The following is a 20,648-nucleotide window of genomic DNA, read 5'->3' on the forward strand; positions in this document are numbered from 1 at the left end:
TGGGCCAACGTAAACTACAAATGAGCGCGGTTAACGATCAATTTCGATCGATATCGGGGCAGAAAACAATCTCGGCAAAGAAACGGCGAGGTACCGATCCCGGCGTCCTTTTCCACCACATAAAGAAGAATCACGCCGCCATAAAAGAGAGCGCGCGGCGCAGCCGGAAAGTCATTTATCCGTGGATGCAAGGCGTATCAAGACATATCCGTCCGGGCAGTCACGTCCCTCGATCGCGTCGATCTCCGGAGCAAGCCGGGGGAGCATTCGGCAAATGTCGGTGGCCGGTGAGGCCCCCGTCCCCGTTCGTCGACGAAAATTTTATTTAATATGAAATAAAACGCATTCCCGCGTGCTGTGCGTGCCAACGACGGAGGAGAGGGCATCGACGCGGCCGCATCCTCTCGCGGCCATTGTGTTTCTCCTGTTCGCCGGCTCCCGGCCGTAGGTATCCACGGATCGTCGCGGGTTCTCAACTTCTCCGGTCCCCAGAGATCGGGTCTCGTTTTTCGCCGAACGATTTTCCAGCGGTTCCGCGCCGGTCCACAGCGAAATGGACGTGCGAGAAGCCACGGAACCGACCATTTTCGGTCCCACCGCGGACGGAATTATGTGCACGCGAGCCCCATGCACCTGCCGTGACGTGCCGTGCCGAAAGTTTTCGGTGGAGCAGGCTTTTGATGCCCCGAGCGTCGCGTCGCTCGATCGCCAGAACACGGACCGTTATTTCGATAATGAAATATTCGACGGTGCGGAATGGTTCGCGGGGAAACACAAAGGTGACGTCGCCGGAACGGACAGCGCCGGTTACGGCGGGAAAGTCACGCCCGTAAACGTTCGTTGAGGATCTGCTGATTTGTTACTTCCGGCAATGATGTTTTATTTTCGTCTCCGTTTGTGTTTTTAAAACCGTGAACCAAAGCGAAGAAGTACTTTCGAAACGATTTCCCGTTTGGTGGACGTGCTCAAAGAATATTTGGCACTCTGTACCAAAATTACCAAATGTCATAAAACCGAAGTGGTGATTCAAATGAAGCCGAAGAAGAGTCGATCTAGATAGATGGTTTGTAAATTAAATTCTCGTTCGAAAGTCGGAAAGGGTCGGAGAACCCCTGGCCGGTTGACGTTTCTTCGCGAGAGTCGCACACCGGTGCAGAAGGTATACGCGTCGCGTATCTCCGAGGACACTGTCGCCACTGGCAAAAACACTATTGAGTTAATCAACTAATTTATAATTAAAATTCCTCGGTGGGAGCCGTCGGGAGTCTCGGAGCCCCTTCTGTCTCGCGGCACGGCTCGGCTCGCCGCGACTCGCAAGAAGCGCGCGCATCCACTGTCTGGTCCCCGTCGTTTCGCCGTAATCGCCGTCAGATTCATAGAACACCAATTAACCGGTGATCGACGCCCTACCATCGCCGGCTACCATTCCCGCGACCGTCGTGGCCGACCGAAAAAGTCGACCTAGTTTTACGCTCGAGTTTAGACTCGTTCCGGCTAGCGGTCCGTCCGGTTCCTTTTCGTCGCATTCCGGGGGCAACGATTCTCTCCTCCGCCACTACCAGTCGAAGGACATGCATCGATACATCGATATGAGCTAACGAGTGTTGTCTTTCCATGATTATCATATAGGGTAAACTGTACAATGATTGGCACCCTACGCTAAAATGACAGTTAAAATCTTTTTATCTTTTTTTGAAATGTTTAAACGAGCTTAACTTGCTATTATTATAACCTAGTAGAGAGTTTTCAGCAAAATCAAACAGTTTTACGAGTGCTAAATCTTTTATTATAAAATATATTCAGTGAATAACAATCGTAAGACAAATAGTACAGTCATTGGCACAGTAAGAAGTAAACGTTAAACAGGCTATTTGTTTTATAATTAAACATATACGCACTTATTACATCTATAGTACAGTCCGAAATCAAGTTACAAGGAGATAAAATATACTTACTCGTAACAGAAATTTTAATGAAACACTATTTACACTGCACTGTAGTCATCCATCGGTCTTATTAGATGATCCAGCGTTGCTAACAGTCATATGTGGCAGAGTTGGGCAATAATCAACTAATATTTAAAAAAGACCAATAGTCTTTTTGAATGTTAGTCATAGCAAAATAGTCATTAGTCAAAACTTTTTGATAAGTTAGTGATAACTAAATGGTAAATAGTTAGTCACAGCTCTAAGTAATCGTTAGCTATTGCTTATTAGTGAATTAGTAGTTGATGATCAGTCATCAATTTCTAGTCATCAGTCACTATTGTGCGTTTAACATACATTAATATCATAATTAGTTATCACTAACTAATAGTGACTAATGACTAGTGACTGATGATAATTTGACTAATGACTATTTTGCTATGACTAACATTCAAAAAGAGTATTAGTCATTTTTAAATATTAGTTGATTATTGCCCAACTCTGATATGTGGAACTCTGTTATGAAAACTTACAACGTTCCTTTGAAATATAAATAAGAAGCAATATAAAATGATTTTCTATACCAGGAATTCTTAATATTTGCCGTTTAAATCAAAAGTGCCATTAACTACTGCGGTGCCAGCAATAGTACAGGTTACCCTATTCTTTCAAAATAAATTTATAGTGTACACCTTCAATTCTAATTCAAAACTTAAAGCTACAGTGCACTGATGAAAGAAACATTGCAGACGACGATGTTATAATAATCATTTTTATTAATCGACTTCTATCGACTGAAGTAATAACGTGGACAAAACTGAAGAAGTTGAACGTGCTTGATTGCATTGTCCTATGCAGTACTTTGATTCTAATTATTCAATACGTCTACAACGAAGACAAGACTATGAAAAATATGATGACAAAATTCACACACGAAGCACTGAAACACTACCATACCAGAAATCGTGGTTGCCTTGGGCAGTGATCATTCTCTTTGCATTCCAAAGGCTCGGTTATCATTTTCACGTTTTGCTATTTGAACGGGCCATCGATCGCGACCGTTCACGCTTTCTTTCGCGGCGTCTTACGTTTGAAATATTCACGGAGGATTAGCGGCGTCGTCGGCTCTCCGATTATAATTGTAAAAGAGATTGCGTCGATCGCTCGATACGGCGATGGGTACCACGGCCCGTCTCTGTAGCTCATTTTAATCCAACAGGACGGAGTTTGTAAGACCGGTCGATTTGAAAAATACACGAAGCTGTTAGAGTGTTCGAGAGTAGGTAATGAAGCAGCAATACGAGGGACGCCGCTTATAGAGTCCTTGTCACTTGTCATGCTCCGTCGGCCACGCTCGCTAGATCGCATTAATTACGCGTATTAGAGCCTCCCGTTTTCTTCTTGCTGGTGTCGCGCCACCCACATTGCCGGAACACATTTTTATCCCCCGACTGGTATCAAGGTCCTTAACCCACCGACGACGGATTCCAACGCCTGCAAAATGAATATCCGCGAAAACGAAAAATCTATTGGTCTGTTTGGAGCCAAGTAAAATGTTTTATACAACGTCCATAATATATAATGTTCATAGTGATTGGTTTCTTATACTATGCAAATAGAATGCGTTTATTCAGAATGAATACAATTGGTACAGCATATTTCGTATATGGAGGGGGTTCTACAAATGTTTGTGTAAATTCTCGGACATATTATGAAACTTCCAAATAACAATGTCCTATTCGGTGTCCAAACGCGCAGAAGCTTTTATCGACTGTGGATCGAAATATTGATGAAAAAGCGATCGCCAGGTGGAAAAGCAGTGACGAAATTTCGGTGCGGAAGGGGGTGATGTTCCCGCGCGGTCGTTCCTCGAGACGGCAGGTCCGGCGGGTCCGGCGGGTTGGTCCGGCTGGCCGGGGAGGCGTCGGGCCTCGAACGGGCATAACGAGTTTTTGCCGTTGGAAATTTGTTAAGGGGAATGTAAAGAGAATAAGTGGCGATTCCCTTTCTCCCGTCCCTTCGTGTCTGACCGGCTGGGTTCCCGTGGCGTATATAGGAGTCGCAGCCGGTCGCTTGTGACTCGGTTGATTGACTCCCGGGAATTGGAGGCACGGGATACCAGAAACGAGCGGCGCTAGCTTAGCGAGACTTAAAAAGGAACTGGAGCCCGAGGTTCGTCGCAGTCTTTTTGCGATCGCGGCGACCCCCTTTAAGCGCGCGCGGATCGACGTGCTCCGTTCCCTCGTTCGTTCGCTCGATCATTCGCGTTTCACGGTGTCTTTCGGCCCTCAGAAACGATCCGATCCGATCGGGGACCGGCTCTCGGTGCCTTTCCTTCGCCGACGGCTCGGATCGGCTCGGCTTCACTTCGCTCCTCTCGCGGATATCTGGAGCTACGTGGCCGATCGGACTCATGCCGGATCCATGGGAACCAACCTTAATAACCGGTCATTCGCTATTTCCATGGTTATCTCGCCAAATCTATCCGGTTCGAAAACCGGCGGACTCGGCGATCTCCGCACTCTTTCGAGGAATCGACGCGCGTTAATTGACTCGATTAATTGCCGGCCTGCCTGCTCTCCATGGAGTGGCGAAGTGTCGCTGGGCCGAGCCACAGGTCGTACAGTAGATCGAAGTGAGACGTTAAGTGCGCCTCGTACGTTTCGCCGGTCACACAAATTCCCATTAGGCGAGCGCCCAGCGGCGAAGCGCGGCCGTCTTCTGCCGATTCCTTCGGACGGTGTTAAACGGTGCCCGAGTTTTTCTTGGGATCGGCCGCCACGGCGTGTTGAATTCGGCGGATTCCAGGCGTCCGGAGCTTGGAGAGGCTGCCTGCCTGGCCATTGTCACCGTTCGTCCGTATTAGCGGCGGCGTTCACGGCCCGGGAGGGGCCGTGGAGATTAATTAGGGACGATGTTTTAGCGGCAAAAATGAGCCGGGGCAAGAACCGGGCACCATCAGCAGCCGCCTGGACGCGCGCTAACTAACCGGTCGACGCCGGCGAACGATCGAGTGGGCCCCCGCTCGTCACCAGCCGCCAGAACGCAAGAACGTGCTACAAATTAAGCCCGGATAGGCAGGAACCATCTCGAAAATTCGGGCCGCGTCCCCAACGAACGATCGTTCTGTACCGAGTCACTTTGCGCGCGGCTCTGGAATTCCACCCGGTCAGATCGAAACGTACGATTCGAACGTTTAATTGGCCCTTATCGGCCGCGTGTCCGCCATACTTACTGCCGCCGGAATGCCCCGGAATTGTTTTCGGAATGTAGAATGCGATCGGCGGAACTATCGCCGAATCTGTGTAGACCCTCGAAACGCCTGTTCAAGATCGTTCACACGGAAAGACACCGATCTTTCCGAAAATTATTTGTCACTGCGGCAAGCTCATTAAAACCACACACGTGGAAGATCGTTCACCGTTTGGCCAATAAAATAGGATACTCTGTCAATATTTTTTTTCCCAAAAATTTCAGAAACTCGTTTTTTACGCGATCCTCGTTCGTTGAAATTTGTTCGCGCAAGATTGGGAATATTGCCTAGTAGACATCGTAATTTCTTATACGCATATTCTTATATGTACACATTGATTGTGGCTTCGAGTGAATAGTGGAGGAGTCATAGGTATCTGAAAAACCTCGGATCTTGCAATGAGTACTGTGCTTGCCTCGCAAGAAGTCCCGTGAAAGGAATGCAGGTCTGAGTGGTCAGAGTAGAGGAGGCACATCTAGTGAAATACTAGTTCGAGTATACCAGATACTACGTAGCGTGTGACGTCATAGCATAAAAATTGGGACTGCGGGGTGTTAGCAGCGGGGATAGACAAAGCGAGAGACCCCATTGCCGCAGTATCATTTCGCGAGACTTATTACGAGGCACGGATAACTGTAGTAAACACGAAATAACCTTCGGGCGATCGGTATCTAAAGCCTCGAGTTTCTCTGTTTACCACAAAGAAGAAAGAACGGATCTACTGGACAGCGGGATTTCGTTCGAATAATTATACAATTCGAGAGCTCGAGAAATATTCGTCGACCCGTTAATGGCTCGAGACCTCTCCACTGACGAACCCCGCACGATCAATCAAAGAACTCGATCACGTGTAATCTGGTTCCGAACGCGTAAGATCGGAGGACCAGTGACGTAAGGGTCCGAGGGGACCGAGCGAGACACCTGGAAGTGTCCAGGAAACATAGTACTCCCGGTGCTCGTCAAGGCGACGATTCTCAAGGAGAGGCACGAGAGGACGGTGGATCGACCTCGTTCAATGATTTCGTCGGAGATTTCGAAACGGCCGGTCAGAGACGATCCATGAATACGTCGGTGTTCGTCACGGTACAGTGCTCAGACCGAACCTCTCTTTTGGCAGCGTCAGAACGATTACCATCGAATTTATCGCGCTCGTTCCATGTCATCGTGTCATTCATCGCGCGGTCTATTCGTTACGCGCGTCGTTTCATAGACCGGCCGTCAATTTTCACCCCCGACCTGTCTCCATAATTCGCGTCTATATTTAAGACACACCGTCCCCAGTATTATAATTTACATTTACCCACCACATGGTTTTCATCTATCCTTCGAACAACGGGATTGCAGGGTACCTACCCATTATGGGCAATGAAATTCGATCCGAGTGCCGCGATCCTTGTCGACTCCACTTATTTGAAGATTGGTCTGCAATGTTTGACACCGTTCATCCAAAGTCGGGCAGGGGAGATGCAAGCTAACCTAGGAGTACCTAGAGACATCTACTTTGACACGAATTTGAAGGGAAAGGGGAGTTTAAAATTGAAAATATTGAGTGAGTGGTGGAAGGGTCAAGCGAGAAGCTGCGTAGAGCCTTGTATGATCTCGCGCGAGGAAGATCGGCGGCGCAGCGTCGTCAGGAAGCGGAGCGCGGTGCTTTTATCGATCGATTTACCGTGTCGATCGGCAGCCGAGGCGCTAATGGGTTAGTCAGCTTGAACACGACTCGGAGGCACGGCTCCATGCGGCGAGCGTGCGAAAAATCGGTCCTCCTTCTCCCTCAGCCGGGCATAGCCGTGGCTGCAACATATGTAAATGCCGGTGCACGCGGCCCGTAGAACGCACACGGTCCCGCTCGCGTGTTCCTGGACCCGTTTCCTGAGAGCGGGCACGTTGCACGGCCCCGAGAGCTATCTCGCTCGCGGAGACACCGAGTCGCGCCTAGGAATAATAAATAGAGATAGACGAATGGAGATAGCGGCGAAGGGGACGGGGAGAAGCCGCGTGTCCTGCCTACGCAAAGATTATCTCGAGGAATTATGAGTGACCGCGCTCCGGCTTCTAGGTTATGCAAAGCCGTGGCTATCGACGCCGCTCGTCCGTGAAATGGACGACTTCGAACGGTCCACGCCAGCTTCTGGTCACTAGGGTCGGACGCGGGATTAACAGCTGGCGGAAATTAAATGATCGGCTCTGACGCGTATCTGAAACGAATAAACTCTGGGAAACTATGTCTGGTATGGACCGCGGGATCCATGAAAATCCTTTCGCGTCGTGCGGTCTTCTGAGCGAAGAGTTCAAGGATGCCAGCTACCGGCACCTTGCTGTCATCTTTCTCCGGGACAATGTAGACCTCCGATCATTCGTTGTTTAACTTAACCCTAGCATTCCCAAGCTCCGATCCAAAAGTTACGCGGACTCCCAATGGGCTCCTCGAGCCCATACTCTTCTTTACTCATTTCTCCTAAGAAAAAATTATTTAAAAAGAAAATGTGATACTCTGTGAACATTCTATATTGTATTTAGATGTATATGTATACAATAGAATACTATAAGATAATGATCATCATAAATACTACTCTGAACTCGATTCTTCAGATGACGAAAATGAATGACAGGATTTTTACGTTTATAGCATTTTTGTTTGGGTTTCGATATATTATTATATTTGATCCTTAGTTTTGGGATTATTTGTTATTCTTTGGAGATAAAAGAAGCGTTCGGGTCAGCTGGCGTCAGTGTTTTTCTTTTCTATGCACTGTACTTTTTTTTCTGTAGCAGCAGAGCCTTCTGGGTGCTAAACTATAATATCTAAACGACAGTAAATAATTTTCTCGGAATTTTTAACCTATGAAAAATTAGTCCTAATTTCAATTTTTCCAACGTGTGGATTCGAGGAGTCGCACCATGGGAATGCTAGGGTTAACGTTGTTTAAACGTTGTTTAACTTTTTCTCGCGTTGAAACAAGCCTCAATCCCTTCTGGACACATTTTTGCTTGCAACACTAGCACTCGTTCTCTCTCACTCGCTCACTGAACACTGCCTAAAAACGATCTTCATTAGTTAATTCTAACAAATGTACCATTGTGTCGAGCCGCGATACGCCACACGCTAATCCGCTGCGCGAGCCGCTCGAGCGTTTCAGCGTGGCCCGTCGATCGTGGCTCCGGCTGCTTGTCTCCATATGCATTTTTTAATTACCGTAATTTATGGATCGCGTTGATCTCGCGCGTTGCCGTGCACGATCGCAACAATGGCAAGAAGCCGTGCACAGTCGTCCGTGAAATGCTCGCGGATTTCACGGGGACGGCGCAGACCGGTGCGGAGCGGAGCGTGTTTAACGCGTCGCGCGCGGCACGCTCATGCTCGTTGCGCCGCCTTTATTATTCCGTTCTGTTCCCGCCATCGGGGCTTGCTCGCGCTTATTCTGTAATTGCCGGTGTCTCGCGCAGGTAATCGCGCGGTAACGATCGCCGCTCGCGAGCGTTGGCTAATCGTCGAGAATTCGATTATTTTCGCGAGCGGTCCGTCGCGAGTTTCTTCCAGTTTCCATGCGGCGCTTCTGTCACCTCTTACCTCCCGCGAGCGTCGCGTCGTAGAAAAGCGAGTCGACGCACAGTGTGGCGTCCATTTTTCTCAAAAATCAACCAATTAATGAATTAATTAAACGAACAGTTGCTGCATTATATAATAGAATTATTAACGTGTCTACAGGTAGTATCTGTATAAATACATTTTTTAAAATTTATAAATAAATGGTCCTCAACACGGTCGATTATATACAATGGCCCATAAAAGTGTTCGTACGCCCTTTAAAACAGAATAACTTTTTTATAATTGTATCAAAGGACCTGATGTTTTTTGTAAGCAATTAGAAGCATTGTCCAATCCAAAAATGTAATTTACGAGGTTACATGCAAAAATAAAATATTCAGAGAAAATAGTCGAAAGAGTAATGTTTTTAGCGAGTTTTCTCACAGCCTTGTAAACAGGGACGGGACTAGTTCTCGACACTGCCGTGAAAAACTCGATTTCCTAAGAGAAATTGGATACAGTCCATTGAGCGGCGGCTCGTACGTTTCAATTAGAGGCAACAAAAGGTATCCGTGCGGCTGGACCGGATTTTCGAATTTTTGCGATCAGCCACGTTGCAGCCCGGTAATTGTCGCCTCCATCCGGCCGTATGGCGCACCGTCCGAGAAGAATGCCATTCGCGCTCTTAATTCCGTTTTGCGCCGGGCAACGGAAAGTGAGTTTTTCGTCGTGAAACGCTCTTTAGCGCCGACCGGGCAATTAGCCTGGAATTAGCCGTGCATTCTGCCGGCTGCCTTCGCTCCTCCTCTTCTTTTGTGCACGCGAAGTCGTTCCGCGAGCACTTGTTCCGCGAGCGGAGAAAGAGAAAAGCGTCGCGGCGTGGCAGGGAGGTGCCGGAAGCGATCCTCGCGAGCCATCCCTCGATCCCGATCGAAATTAGTTGATAGAAAATATCGATGAAAAGTTGCCTGGCACAAATTCGACTAAAGCTTCTCCCTTTCTTTTTGTTTCAGACGCCATGGGTAAGTGGACAAGAATTCTCTTCTTCTTCTTCTTCTTCTGCTTCTTAAACTTTTCTCTACTCCTTCTTCTTCCTCTTTCCATCCTCTCTGCTCTATACAGGGTAACTGACGTCGTCGGTAAGCTCGACACGATCGAACCAATCCTTTCGGCGCACGGAAATGCCTCGTCGCAATTGCCGCCCGCGCGCACTTTAATGATCGTAATTAACGGAGCGGTGGTTCGTTACACTTGTAACTCCCGCGTCGACCGCTCTCGGTTTTCATGCCGTGTGCTCGGCCCCGTTCAAGAAAACTCCACCGGCGAACGATTTAATCGCCGATACCGCGGACACTCGGTGCGTACACAGTTCGCCTGAATATTCTCCTTTTCCTCCCAACTATAGTGCAGAGAGGTTCTACTGTGGCGCGATCGTTTTTATTGTACCGGATCCGAAACGTTGCGAAAAGGTGAGGTAATTAGTAATTTTCAATGCTGCTCGGTAGCTTAACGTTAACGTCATCGCTGTCTTTGGCCCGCTTCTCCAGCGATGCAGTTTTTGGAGCGCGTCAATTGGAGTCACCGGTGACTCCGAGAGTCACGAATTGAACATCCCTGCTGTGAAGGGTCGTCGCTGCGACGTTATCTGTCCGTTTTTGGGCCGATGTCCACGCGACGAGATCAATTATTCATTGTAGATTCGGGGCGTATCGATGCGGCCGGCCGGGCCGAATTCATGAGAATGATTTTCCACATCGAGGGGATCCATTATTTATTTAGCACCGTGCGTTACGCTGCACGAGCCGAAGACCAGTGTCCGATAGTTCGCTGGTACACGGATCCTCTCTCTGTTCCGATCCCGTGTCGAATATTTTAGCATAGCGCTCGGTCGGTGACGTTAATTTGTCTTCAAGGGAGGGAATTGCACGCTGTCCACCGAAGTGAATGATAGGAGAGAAAGAGTGAGGCATTCCATTGAGACGCGGTGGCTCGTGAAGTCAACTGAAGTGAACCCTCGATATGAAAAATTGATTCGAGTATAAATGTCAGAGACACGGTCGTTGATCTAGATCGTCCTCGCGGAGGCTGTCAGTGACTGTACTTCAACGACCGTCGAACGATCTTGCTACCGATCCGCTTCTCTTCCCAATTGCCGTCCACGGACATTTCTTTGACTATCTCTCTCTCTCTCTTCTCTCTCATTCTATCTCTCACTCTCTCCTTAGCGTACGGCGCGCGCCGCAGCAACGAGCCTCTCCACCGGCTTAATTAGATTAATTAGATTGCAGCCGAGGCGGATCACGCTTCCCGAGATCTGTCGTGATCCGGGATCGACGGATCTGACGTTACGTTTTCATTTCTGCGCGGTTCGTACAAATTGATGCTCGGACGAGGTACCAATCGCGTCATTCCGATCGTTAACCATTTGAATATTTTCTTCTTATAACCGTGTTCTTTAATAAAACATTCTCTCGACGGAAATCGGAAATTTTCTTACGTAATAAATGGATCTGAGTGATGTCGACGTAAGAATAACAAAATATCGGTAAGGGTGAATTTCTTACGGACTTTATTGACAACGCGAGAATAGGTACTTTTCTCACGGAACATCTAAATGTTCGTAATCAGGAAATCGGGTATTTCTCATTGGTTCTGAAATTCGATAACTCGTTTCATTCGACTTAATACATTCTTCCAATCTTTCGATCCAAGAGCCGACAGAGTGCTGTTGTTCCTCCTTGGCACAGACGATTTTAATCGACCCAATTTCGGTAAAACGTTCTCCCTCTTATCCGTTTGGCCGCAAATCGGTTTTTCGATCCGTCGTATCGCGGCTCGTCGGTCGCATGCTAATTTCCCGAAATCGTATATCAAAACCGTAATCTACCGTACACGGGGCGCCGTGGAATCCTTAACGATGTAATTAATATGTAAACTGTAAAATCTGTCCGGGAGAGTCAGCTCCTATAAATATGTATGCGACAGATCGGTCGGGGCGCATTCTTCATTATAGATCGCGCCCGGTACGGCGCGGCGTCGATCCCTCGCGGAGCCGCTTTTTTTCGGCCTCGATCCTCTGTTAGTCGCAATCGACAAACCCCCCCTCCCGATTTCCCAAGCTGTCGGACCAGCTTCTTTCCCTTCGAAATTAACACCGATATCTTAAATCCTCGCCGAGCATGAATATTAATAATGCGTCGCGCGCGCACACACATTGTAGCAAACCGCGACATCAATTTGCCCAGCCTTTGCGTGCGCGGTTCCACGCGCAGTGCAGTTTCGAACTTTTTTGGAATCGCCAAGTCAAAACACGCCCAGTTCGATCCAGTTCGCAAATCACCGCGGGTGATCGCTCGTTATCATCCACCCAGCATACTCGGTGTATTAGTAAAAAACGTGTAATATATGCTGTTGGAATTGTACCATACAATGAATAATAATAAGAACAATTTCATAAAAATTACACCGCTACTTTGAACTACAGCCAAACAAGTATGCGAACTTTTAAAACGCGATTTTTTATCTCATAAAATCTCTAAATTGTGTTCTCTGAACTATGGAGCTGTCATAATCCTTGCTTTCACTAATCAATGTGCGTGTTTTTACGAAGATTGCGAACTACAGTCCAATAAAACTACGAAAAAATTTCTAGCATTTTGTATAATTGGAAAAATTGCTATTTTTATTTTAAAAAAGTATTTTATCTGTTTCTTTTTTTACTCTCTTTTTATATTCACATGTGGAACACTATACCACTCGTGGCTCTCAGTACGTCGCGCGGATTAAACAGTGAATGGGTTATTCAAAGAACATGTAGAGTGAACGAACAAATGTAAATTTCCTTAAAGTTTGACTATACAGTCCGCGCAGCGTTAAATCTAATTCATGAAATTCTTTCGAGTTTGTATTCGCCTTTGTCTTCGATTGTTGCTCCGATACATGCTTAATTCGGTTTCTGCCGCGGGTCAAGCTCGTTCCACGGCCGCGCGAAGTAATTAATATATAAACGAGCGAAAGCTGGTGTCTCGGCTCCGGCCGCCTATAAATATTAATGCATTGTATTATTCAGCCGGTGAAACGAGCCGGGTAACGACGCGCCGCGCCTTGCAGCACCATGGTGGTGATCTCGGGGAACAGAGGAGCCGGATAATAATTCGCGGCGTGGAAAAAGGAGCGGTCGCACGGCCGCGAGTTATCGATTCCTTGACCCTTCGCGCGCATTTCCTCGCCGCGTGTCCTGTTATCGGCGTCGCGGGGACACGCGTGAGAACTGTGAAGAGGGAAAAAGGAACGCGGAGAAACGAACGGCGAACCGGTGGAATTCGGTGCCGGGAACCCAAGTGTGTACCCGAGCCGCGTAATAAATATTGGCGGTGTGGTAAATTATTTCGATTGCGAAGGAATCGTGTTCGTAGTGCATTACGAGGCGTTCCGCGCGAAATAAAATCGGCCTCGATGAGGTACGATATATAACGGCCACGAGTCGGTTCTCGATATGCAAATTCCTCGCCGGCAATTATTCGGAGCGGCGTCCTCTTGCCGCTCGTAAAGCTTCAATGAAGTTATTTCGGCGGGAGATGTCCGACGGAATGGGCGAGCGCGCGCGCGCACGGATTTTCTAATCTTATCGGGGCCCATTCGGCCAGAAACCGTTCGTTTCAATCAGGATCCCGGGCGGTTGCGCGGTTGCCGACGAACGGTACACGATTAAGACGGGCCGGAGAGGAGAGCAGATAAAGGACGCTTGTACACTAAAAAATCTCGCGAGACGAACTCTCCGCCCGTGGTCGAACACGATCTTTCTCCTTCTTCTCTGTCTCTCTATCTCTTCTCTGTCTTTCTTCTCGACCAGCGCAAAAACCTTCCCCGTTCGGGCTGACTTTTTGGTCGTTAATTAGTTGCATTTTTTTACGATCCCTCACACACGTGCAGCGCGTAACAGCTCCGCCGGAGGAACGAGATACGGTCGAGAGAGGACGGCTAGGTAATGGAGGAAGGAGAGGAAGAGAAGAGTCGCGGGGTTGGTAGCTGCGAGTTAATTTTTGAACTGGGACGCGTATAATGTTCGGCATTGTGCGTTCCCGAGCTTTTCACTCGCGACGCCGCGCTGCGCCGCACTCGCGCTCCTTCGACAGACATATACGGCAATCAGCGCGAAATACGCTCGCCATGTGGCGTCGCCCGTTTAAACGTAATTGCCGGTCGTGCCTCTAAGTATTCATTAACGCCGTTGTCCCCCGTGGGGCCGACAGGTTAGATCGATGCCGGCGACTCTTCTGCATTGTGCCGGATCACCGACTCGATCATAATTCTCGCCTCGAGGATAGCTCGACGCCCGTTTCAACTGGGCCGATCTCGGGAAAGTAGGGTCCACTTCACAACGAGATATTTTTACATTGACCCAGTAATCAACTCCAGTCCTGGATCGTAACTGCAATAATGTAAACGGTGTTCCATCCCTTCCTATAATTTTTATTCCCTTCTCGTTTAAAATAACTACGCACTTTGCTCCACGCACACAAGATTCTCCCCGGGGAACCCCCAATCACCCGAGGATCTGCATCGAAATCTAACCGCGATCGCTGTGGACTTTTTAGCCCGGAAACTGGGTCCAAGACACCTGCGGATCCGTCCGGTCTAATTCCGCGGACACCGTGTTACTATCCGGCAAAAACAAACTCGATACACAGAGTATTACCTTAACGTGCCATAAAATCTGCATAACGGAAGGCCGAGCGGCGTCGCGGCAGCTGAGAGCGGGTTAATTTAAAAAATTCAGTAGCCTGGGTAAACGAGGAAAATTAAATTTTATGTGGGGGCCACGCGGTTAATCGTGTGGTGCGCGTGCGTATTTATTAGCTACCGGTCCAGGACCGCGTCTGACGTAATGAGAACGATTTTCGGGAAGGATCATCGGCCAGATAAGATAAGCATCCGGCGTTGTTGCTCCCGTTGCCTCTTTTACGAGCCGTTCCCACACCCGTCGACGTCCTTCGACACCTCGGTCCATCCATGCGCCTCGATTTCGGAGCGATTCCTGTAATGGCCGCCTGTTTGTCGGATACGTGGAACAATTAGAATGCAAATCTATTTGGTCTTCCGACGCTTGTAAACTTTTACTCTCTCCCCCTCTCTCGCTGTCCTTTTCTCGTTGTCCAACCCGTTCCGTAAAATTCGGGAGTCTGTGTAAATCCGCGAGATGAAAATTGGGTTGGATTTAATGAAATCGGCCCGCGTGATTATGCGACGACAACCGCCTCTACGCAGACCCTAAAGGCAACTTGATGTTTATACGACTGATTTGACGATAATTACAAACAAGATTTGAAGTTCGAGACGGCGACGGTAATGGGCAGGCGTCGTTATGAATACTGTTATTGGGCTGTTTGCGGATCAGGGATTCTCCGGGCAATCTTGGCCCGGTGCGGGCCCGGGAAGGTGATCGGAGTTTTATGGTTGTTAAGTGTCGATTGCGGCGCGACGCGAGTATATCGCGGCCGATGAGGATTAAATTGGCTAGTGATAAAACTGAGAGCGGAAATTTGTGGCAATGGCTATCTGTGAAAGTGATTTTAAGTTCGGCTCGGTGACCGTATTCCTCTGAAAGGGTTCCACCGGGATAATCATAAAGAATCGCGTGCGCGCGAGCGAGCCCCCGGATCTCCAGTATCTACGAAACCGCAATGCCCGGGCGAAACAGCCCGAAGATACAGAGATTTTTACGAGCGGAAATACGACAGTATTAAAGTCGGTTTTACATCGGCCAGGAATGGATACGAGCCGGTTAACGTCGATCGTAGCGGGGATTTTCTACGCGCGAGTATCACTCGACCTCCTCGGATCTACCCCTAATAGCGATTCTTACGAGTTCCGAGACACCGCGGAGTTTTCCGACGCTCGAACGATCCCTTAAACGACTGTTTGGCCGGTTTACACGTGGAACAGCCTCCAAGTTGCCTTTATTCCACTCATAATATTTATTAGACGATAAAGACACCAACGAATTCTTTCGGACCGAAAAACAGGGCGCGGGACACCGCGAAATGCTTCCATTCTACTCAAAACATTTATTCTTCTTTGCTAATCGTGCAGTAAGAATCGGAAAGACATACCTACGTCAGCATACTTGTGTACCGAATATCAAGCTTGTAGAGAGATTGAACCATTCTGATTTCCGCGAAATAATTTGTCCGTGTATTAAAAGAGAGATTCTGCTCGAATCTCCCGCAGAAGAAAATGATAACACAGCCGGTTTCTCGGTTGAATTTCCTTCCCGACAGGAAGGTTGGTGGAAGCGGTGCACGCATCATCCCCCGCAGATGAAGTTGCGGTCGCTCAACAAATAGATTACGTGCCGGTCGAGGGTCTTCCGCGGGGGTGGCTCGCACATGCCACTCACGTACTCGTCTCCACCGGCAGTCGGCCCTACCGTTCTCCTTGCCGGCGTTTCTCCTCTCCAAAAATTGCAACGCGTTAGCTCGAGAGATCCGCTAACCATTCCATTATTAAATCTACGCCCGTATTACCGTATGCCGCGCGAAAAAGGGTGGGTTCCGTGAACGGGAACCGAAGGGGGTCTCCCTCGAGAAGGGCCTGTCATTGAGATTCAACGCGCGTCGCAGCCATCGAAACGACGGAGACGGCGTACGACACGATTCGTCGGGGAAAGGGCGGAATAGATTAGCTGTAATAACTCGCCTCTCGCATTGTGTATCGCGCGGCGATAACGCATCTTAATTGGTACACCGTTTACCTTGCTCATTTTTCCGGCGCGACGGCGCGGCGCAATCTCGCCGCGAGATCGGCTATAATCGCGGGAAAACAGCCGACAGAATTTTCCGGGAAATTTGAAGTCGAGCGCGACGAGCAACAATTGATAATTGTCTGTAATTTCTTCTTCGATGAAAGAAACTCGATGACGCTATTTCTTTCCCTCTCGCGAGGCGTTACGAAAGAGCGGTACCGCCTCGGGCTAATTAGATAAGTTATATGCAAAATAAAATATCACGTGTTACTTTCTCGTTGGATTTTACTTTCAAATAGTCTACTACATCCACCTAACATTTTTATTCGTGATGGCTTCCATTCATAAATCCTTCTTTCATTGTATTTGGGGTTTTAATTCGCATCCACCCTCTATGGTCGGTACCAACAAGTTATGTTACGTGCAGTAAACGATGCGATTTTCTTGTATTAGATAAAATGAAGGATTCCAACTCCATTCGCAGAACAAACGGTCGGATCGTCGCAGCTTTTGTTTTCCAGCCTACGAATTCCTGAAGCTGCTCAGCGGCCGGTCTATAATGAACGCGAACTACCCCCGTGTACCCGAAAATCGCAATCAAGCGCATTCCACCTGTCGGCAGGAGGGATAAGCAAAATCGTCGCGAGAGTGGGACGGAAAAAACGCGAAACTGGTCCCCCGGCGGGACAATCACCGTTCCGATCGGAGCTCAAATTTGACAGGGCACCCGGTGGCGGGCACGGTTATCCCCGATAAATCTCCGCGGCCCCCTCAGTCCCCCGGCCCTCGCAGCCATTCGTGTCGGCAGGCCGATCGGCATGCCCGGCCCTGGAGAAGAACAACTCCAGCGGCACGATTTACCGGCAAAACGGGTGGAACCGACGCGAAAAACCGGAACGTTCTTGACGGACGGGTGACTAAATCGACCCTAAAGTAGTACCGTCGCCGGGCACAAAGAGACACGAGGCGACCGGTATCGGCCGGGTGAACCGAACGAGGAAAGAAGCAGAACCACGAGCTGGTGGATCGGCAGGTGGAGGGGGAGGAGGAGGTTGAGAATGGGGATAGGATCTCCTTGGGCTGTTCTTGTCGCAGCCCCCGGCTCCCCGTCAGAAAAAGTTCGCGCCTGTGATCTCACCGCGCGAGAGGATTTAGAGTTGTTTATCTACTTATTATGTCAGCCCGGGCTAATTGGGCATATTTGAGGATCGGTCCCGAGCGGATGCTCGCACGTATACCGTATAAAAGAGATCGGGACTCCTCTCTCGGTTCTGCCCTTCCACCGACGTCCGACACACGGTTGCTCCCCGTTCGTGGCATTTCGCGGGGGCCACGATTACAAGAGGATAATATCTGCCCGCGGAACAGAGAGCCGGAGTCCTCTTTCTCCGGCCCGGCAAGAACGGTCGCATAACTTTCGGCGATCATGACTCGGCCGCCATCCGTCTTTAGGGAACTATCGCGCCATCAAGCATCCAAACCCTCCTTCTCTTCTCTTTCTCCATCTCTTTGTCGCTTTCTCTCGTGTTCTTTGTTTCTTTCTCTCCATCGCCACAGTGCCGCTCTCGTACCCTGTTCTTTTTCCGGGCCTGTACCGGTGTGTGCTCCGCCTTTTTCTGTGTCTTCCCTCTGTTTCGGCCGGCATCAGCCTCGCCGAAAGATGCATCGCTTCATTCCGCGCCACCGGACGCAGATTCGCCGCTACCGAGGCCAGAACGAACGGAATGCCCCGGCGCTCTGGCTAGCTTTATCGGTGATCGATCTTGAAGGGTGCACTCTTGCCCAAGATCACCGGTGATCCTGGAATCGGCCGGCTGATACCGTTCCGCCGGTTCCGTAGCATTCCTGCCAGCCGTTCACGCGCGGCCACCGTCTTTCGGCCGATTCCGTTTTTCGGACTCAGGCAACACGAGAGCCGTGAGACGATCCGTCGATCCGTCCCACAGGACTCTCCTGACTCGTAAGCGGTTCCTCCTACTTGGATACTTTGGCCAGCTTCGGTGAACCGATTCGTTCGTGCACGCACAAAGTGAATCCCGAACGTTTCTCACACCGTGCTTTCCTTCTCTGCGTGGTTACTTTCCTCAGCCTTGAGTCCAGCTCTTAGGTCACTCTTAGAGGAGCTAGCTTGTGACCCGTTGTTTAAGATTTCATTAATTTACTCGGTCATTCTCTTGGAGAAGCACGTTTTCTCTTGGTTCTATTCACTTCATTTCTTGGTACCAACAAGTCTGATTAGCGGGTGGATTTTATACACTTGTGGTAAAATGAGTAGCTGCAATTTGAAGCGGAAAAAACATTAGAGGAATTGAAGAGTATCGATGCATTATTTCCGGTCTAATAAAATTGAATTGAATGAAAAACTGATCCTACCAATCGCTACAAACACTTTATACTGCATAAAAATCCGCTATGCATAATGTTCTCATTTTGATACTAACACAAAAAGTTATTTGCACATGTAACACGAAGTTTGCATCATCAGGAATTTATCTAGTTATGACTTGCACGATCTACAACAGTCGATGAAATAAAAACGTTACTAAAACCGTTAAGGGGGTTGATTGTATCGTATCTTGTTCTTTCTACAGGGTTGTCGAAAACCGTAAGACTCCATGAACATTCGGTAGAGGCCACGATCGCGTTCCCTTGCTGGCACGTTTCGACACAATCGCGGAAACAAAAACCGCCGAGGTCCTGCCGTAATCAGATTACACAGTCGCGAACAACAAGCGACTCGAATTCCCTGTTTCGGTTAGCAGCCGATCCGATAACGTTCGCTTACCGAAACCGGAGTTTCTGCGGGAAATGAAAGAACCGCCGCGTAAAAAACACGGGTTTATCCGTAGGCGGTTACAGACGGAACGTCAGAGAGAGGAGCACGATAGCCAGGTCGCCGGCACTATATTACCCGTCCCGTTCGTTCTTTCATCGAGCAATTCACAGTAAGCCCGGCGCGAACACGATAAATCGCGTGACGCCGGGCAATAACGCGGCCGAATCTCGGTCTGCGTCGTGGCGTCGCGGCGCGTAGCGTCCGCGGGAGACCTCCGACCTGTTCTCCAACGCAGAGAACGTCTGATTAAGTCGCGAGGAGCGCGATGCCGGCGGGCTGATCCGCGGAGACAGCGGTACGAACGCTACCAAACCGGTCCGGCGATTATGCGCTACTTTTTCGGAGTTTATGCTCTGCCGCGTGGTCGGATAAACGGTGCTAATTGTACGATAAATTGTCCACGAAGTAGCAGTTTGCCCGCTCTCGATCACGGGAATCGACAAAGCGACGCGGGCAGAGTAGGCCGAGGCACTCGCGATAAGAAAGTCGTTAATTCCCTCGCGGATAATAGCGGTCGATAAGGCGTCGCGCTCTCCATACCGCGGACCATTTCCCAGGGACGCTCGAGATTGGGGTAGCTTCTCGATACTTAGTTGCAGACACGTAAACCTCTCTTTCCTTCCCGCGTGCGTCCACGCGAGGCACTCGTAAAAATCCGCCTGGTTTTATAAGAGCAACGGTTCGTGAGGATTTTACGAAATTTTTACGAGGCCTGTTGCGGCCCGTCCCGAGGCGAGGCAAGGGCCTGATATCTGAATGAGCGGGGTTACGTGGCTTGCGATGCATTCCACGGAGCACAGAGTTGTTAAATCTCAAGGCTGTAAGCGGCAGTCATCGGAGTCCGGTGAAATAAAAGGGAAGGCTCGAACGAACGTACGTGGAACGCGCTTATAAAATCCTTCCGATGACGAGACATTACCATTCCGGATGATTGCTTAGCGCGGCTTTCCTTGTTGCCCGCTACAGTGTCCTTTTCTTGGCATTCATCCTCAGCATCTCGCAGCGCAATAGGAGAATCGTACGGTACATGTGAATTGAAATGTTTGCACTGTAACTCGGGCTAGTCTCGGATAGGAATAAAAATCCTCCAAGTTGATTGCAATCATTACTGCGATAGAAATCATAAGAACAGCAAACAGTGTGTAACAGTCGGGTGATTCATTCTATGAGCTTTCCGTACAGCTAGACCCGTTCTACGTGAACCATCACACGTTCTACGAAATTGTCTATTTCTGGGTAATTGCACTACAATTTTGATTCGATTGCGAATACAGTTTTCGGAATTAAAGCGTAAAACAAACGTGGACAAACTCGAACCAAGAATTTTCGAGGAGCGTGCGTGAACACCGGAGAGGAATTTA

General features: G+C 49.0%; 1 protein-coding gene across 9 annotated transcripts in view; it reads left to right on the top strand.

Annotated features, from left to right (window-relative positions):
- The window catches only part of Hth (Meis homeobox homothorax), a 518,842-nt gene that overhangs the window by 212,583 nt on the left and 285,611 nt on the right, over positions 1-20,648 (top strand). For 7 of the 9 annotated variants that reach the window (XM_076427479.1, XM_076427474.1, XM_076427471.1 and 4 more), the window contains exon 8: positions 9,721-9,729. The exons of the other annotated variants lie outside the window; for them this stretch is intronic. In XM_076427479.1, the coding sequence (XP_076283594.1) occupies positions 9,721-9,729 (9 nt within the window). The remainder of the gene's footprint in view (positions 1-9,720; positions 9,730-20,648) is intronic. 9 annotated transcript variants of the gene reach the window in all.

This window comes from Lasioglossum baleicum, chromosome 7 (genome assembly GCF_051020765.1).
Source record: "Lasioglossum baleicum chromosome 7, iyLasBale1, whole genome shotgun sequence".
Classification (NCBI taxonomy): Eukaryota; Metazoa; Arthropoda; class Insecta; order Hymenoptera; family Halictidae; genus Lasioglossum; species Lasioglossum baleicum.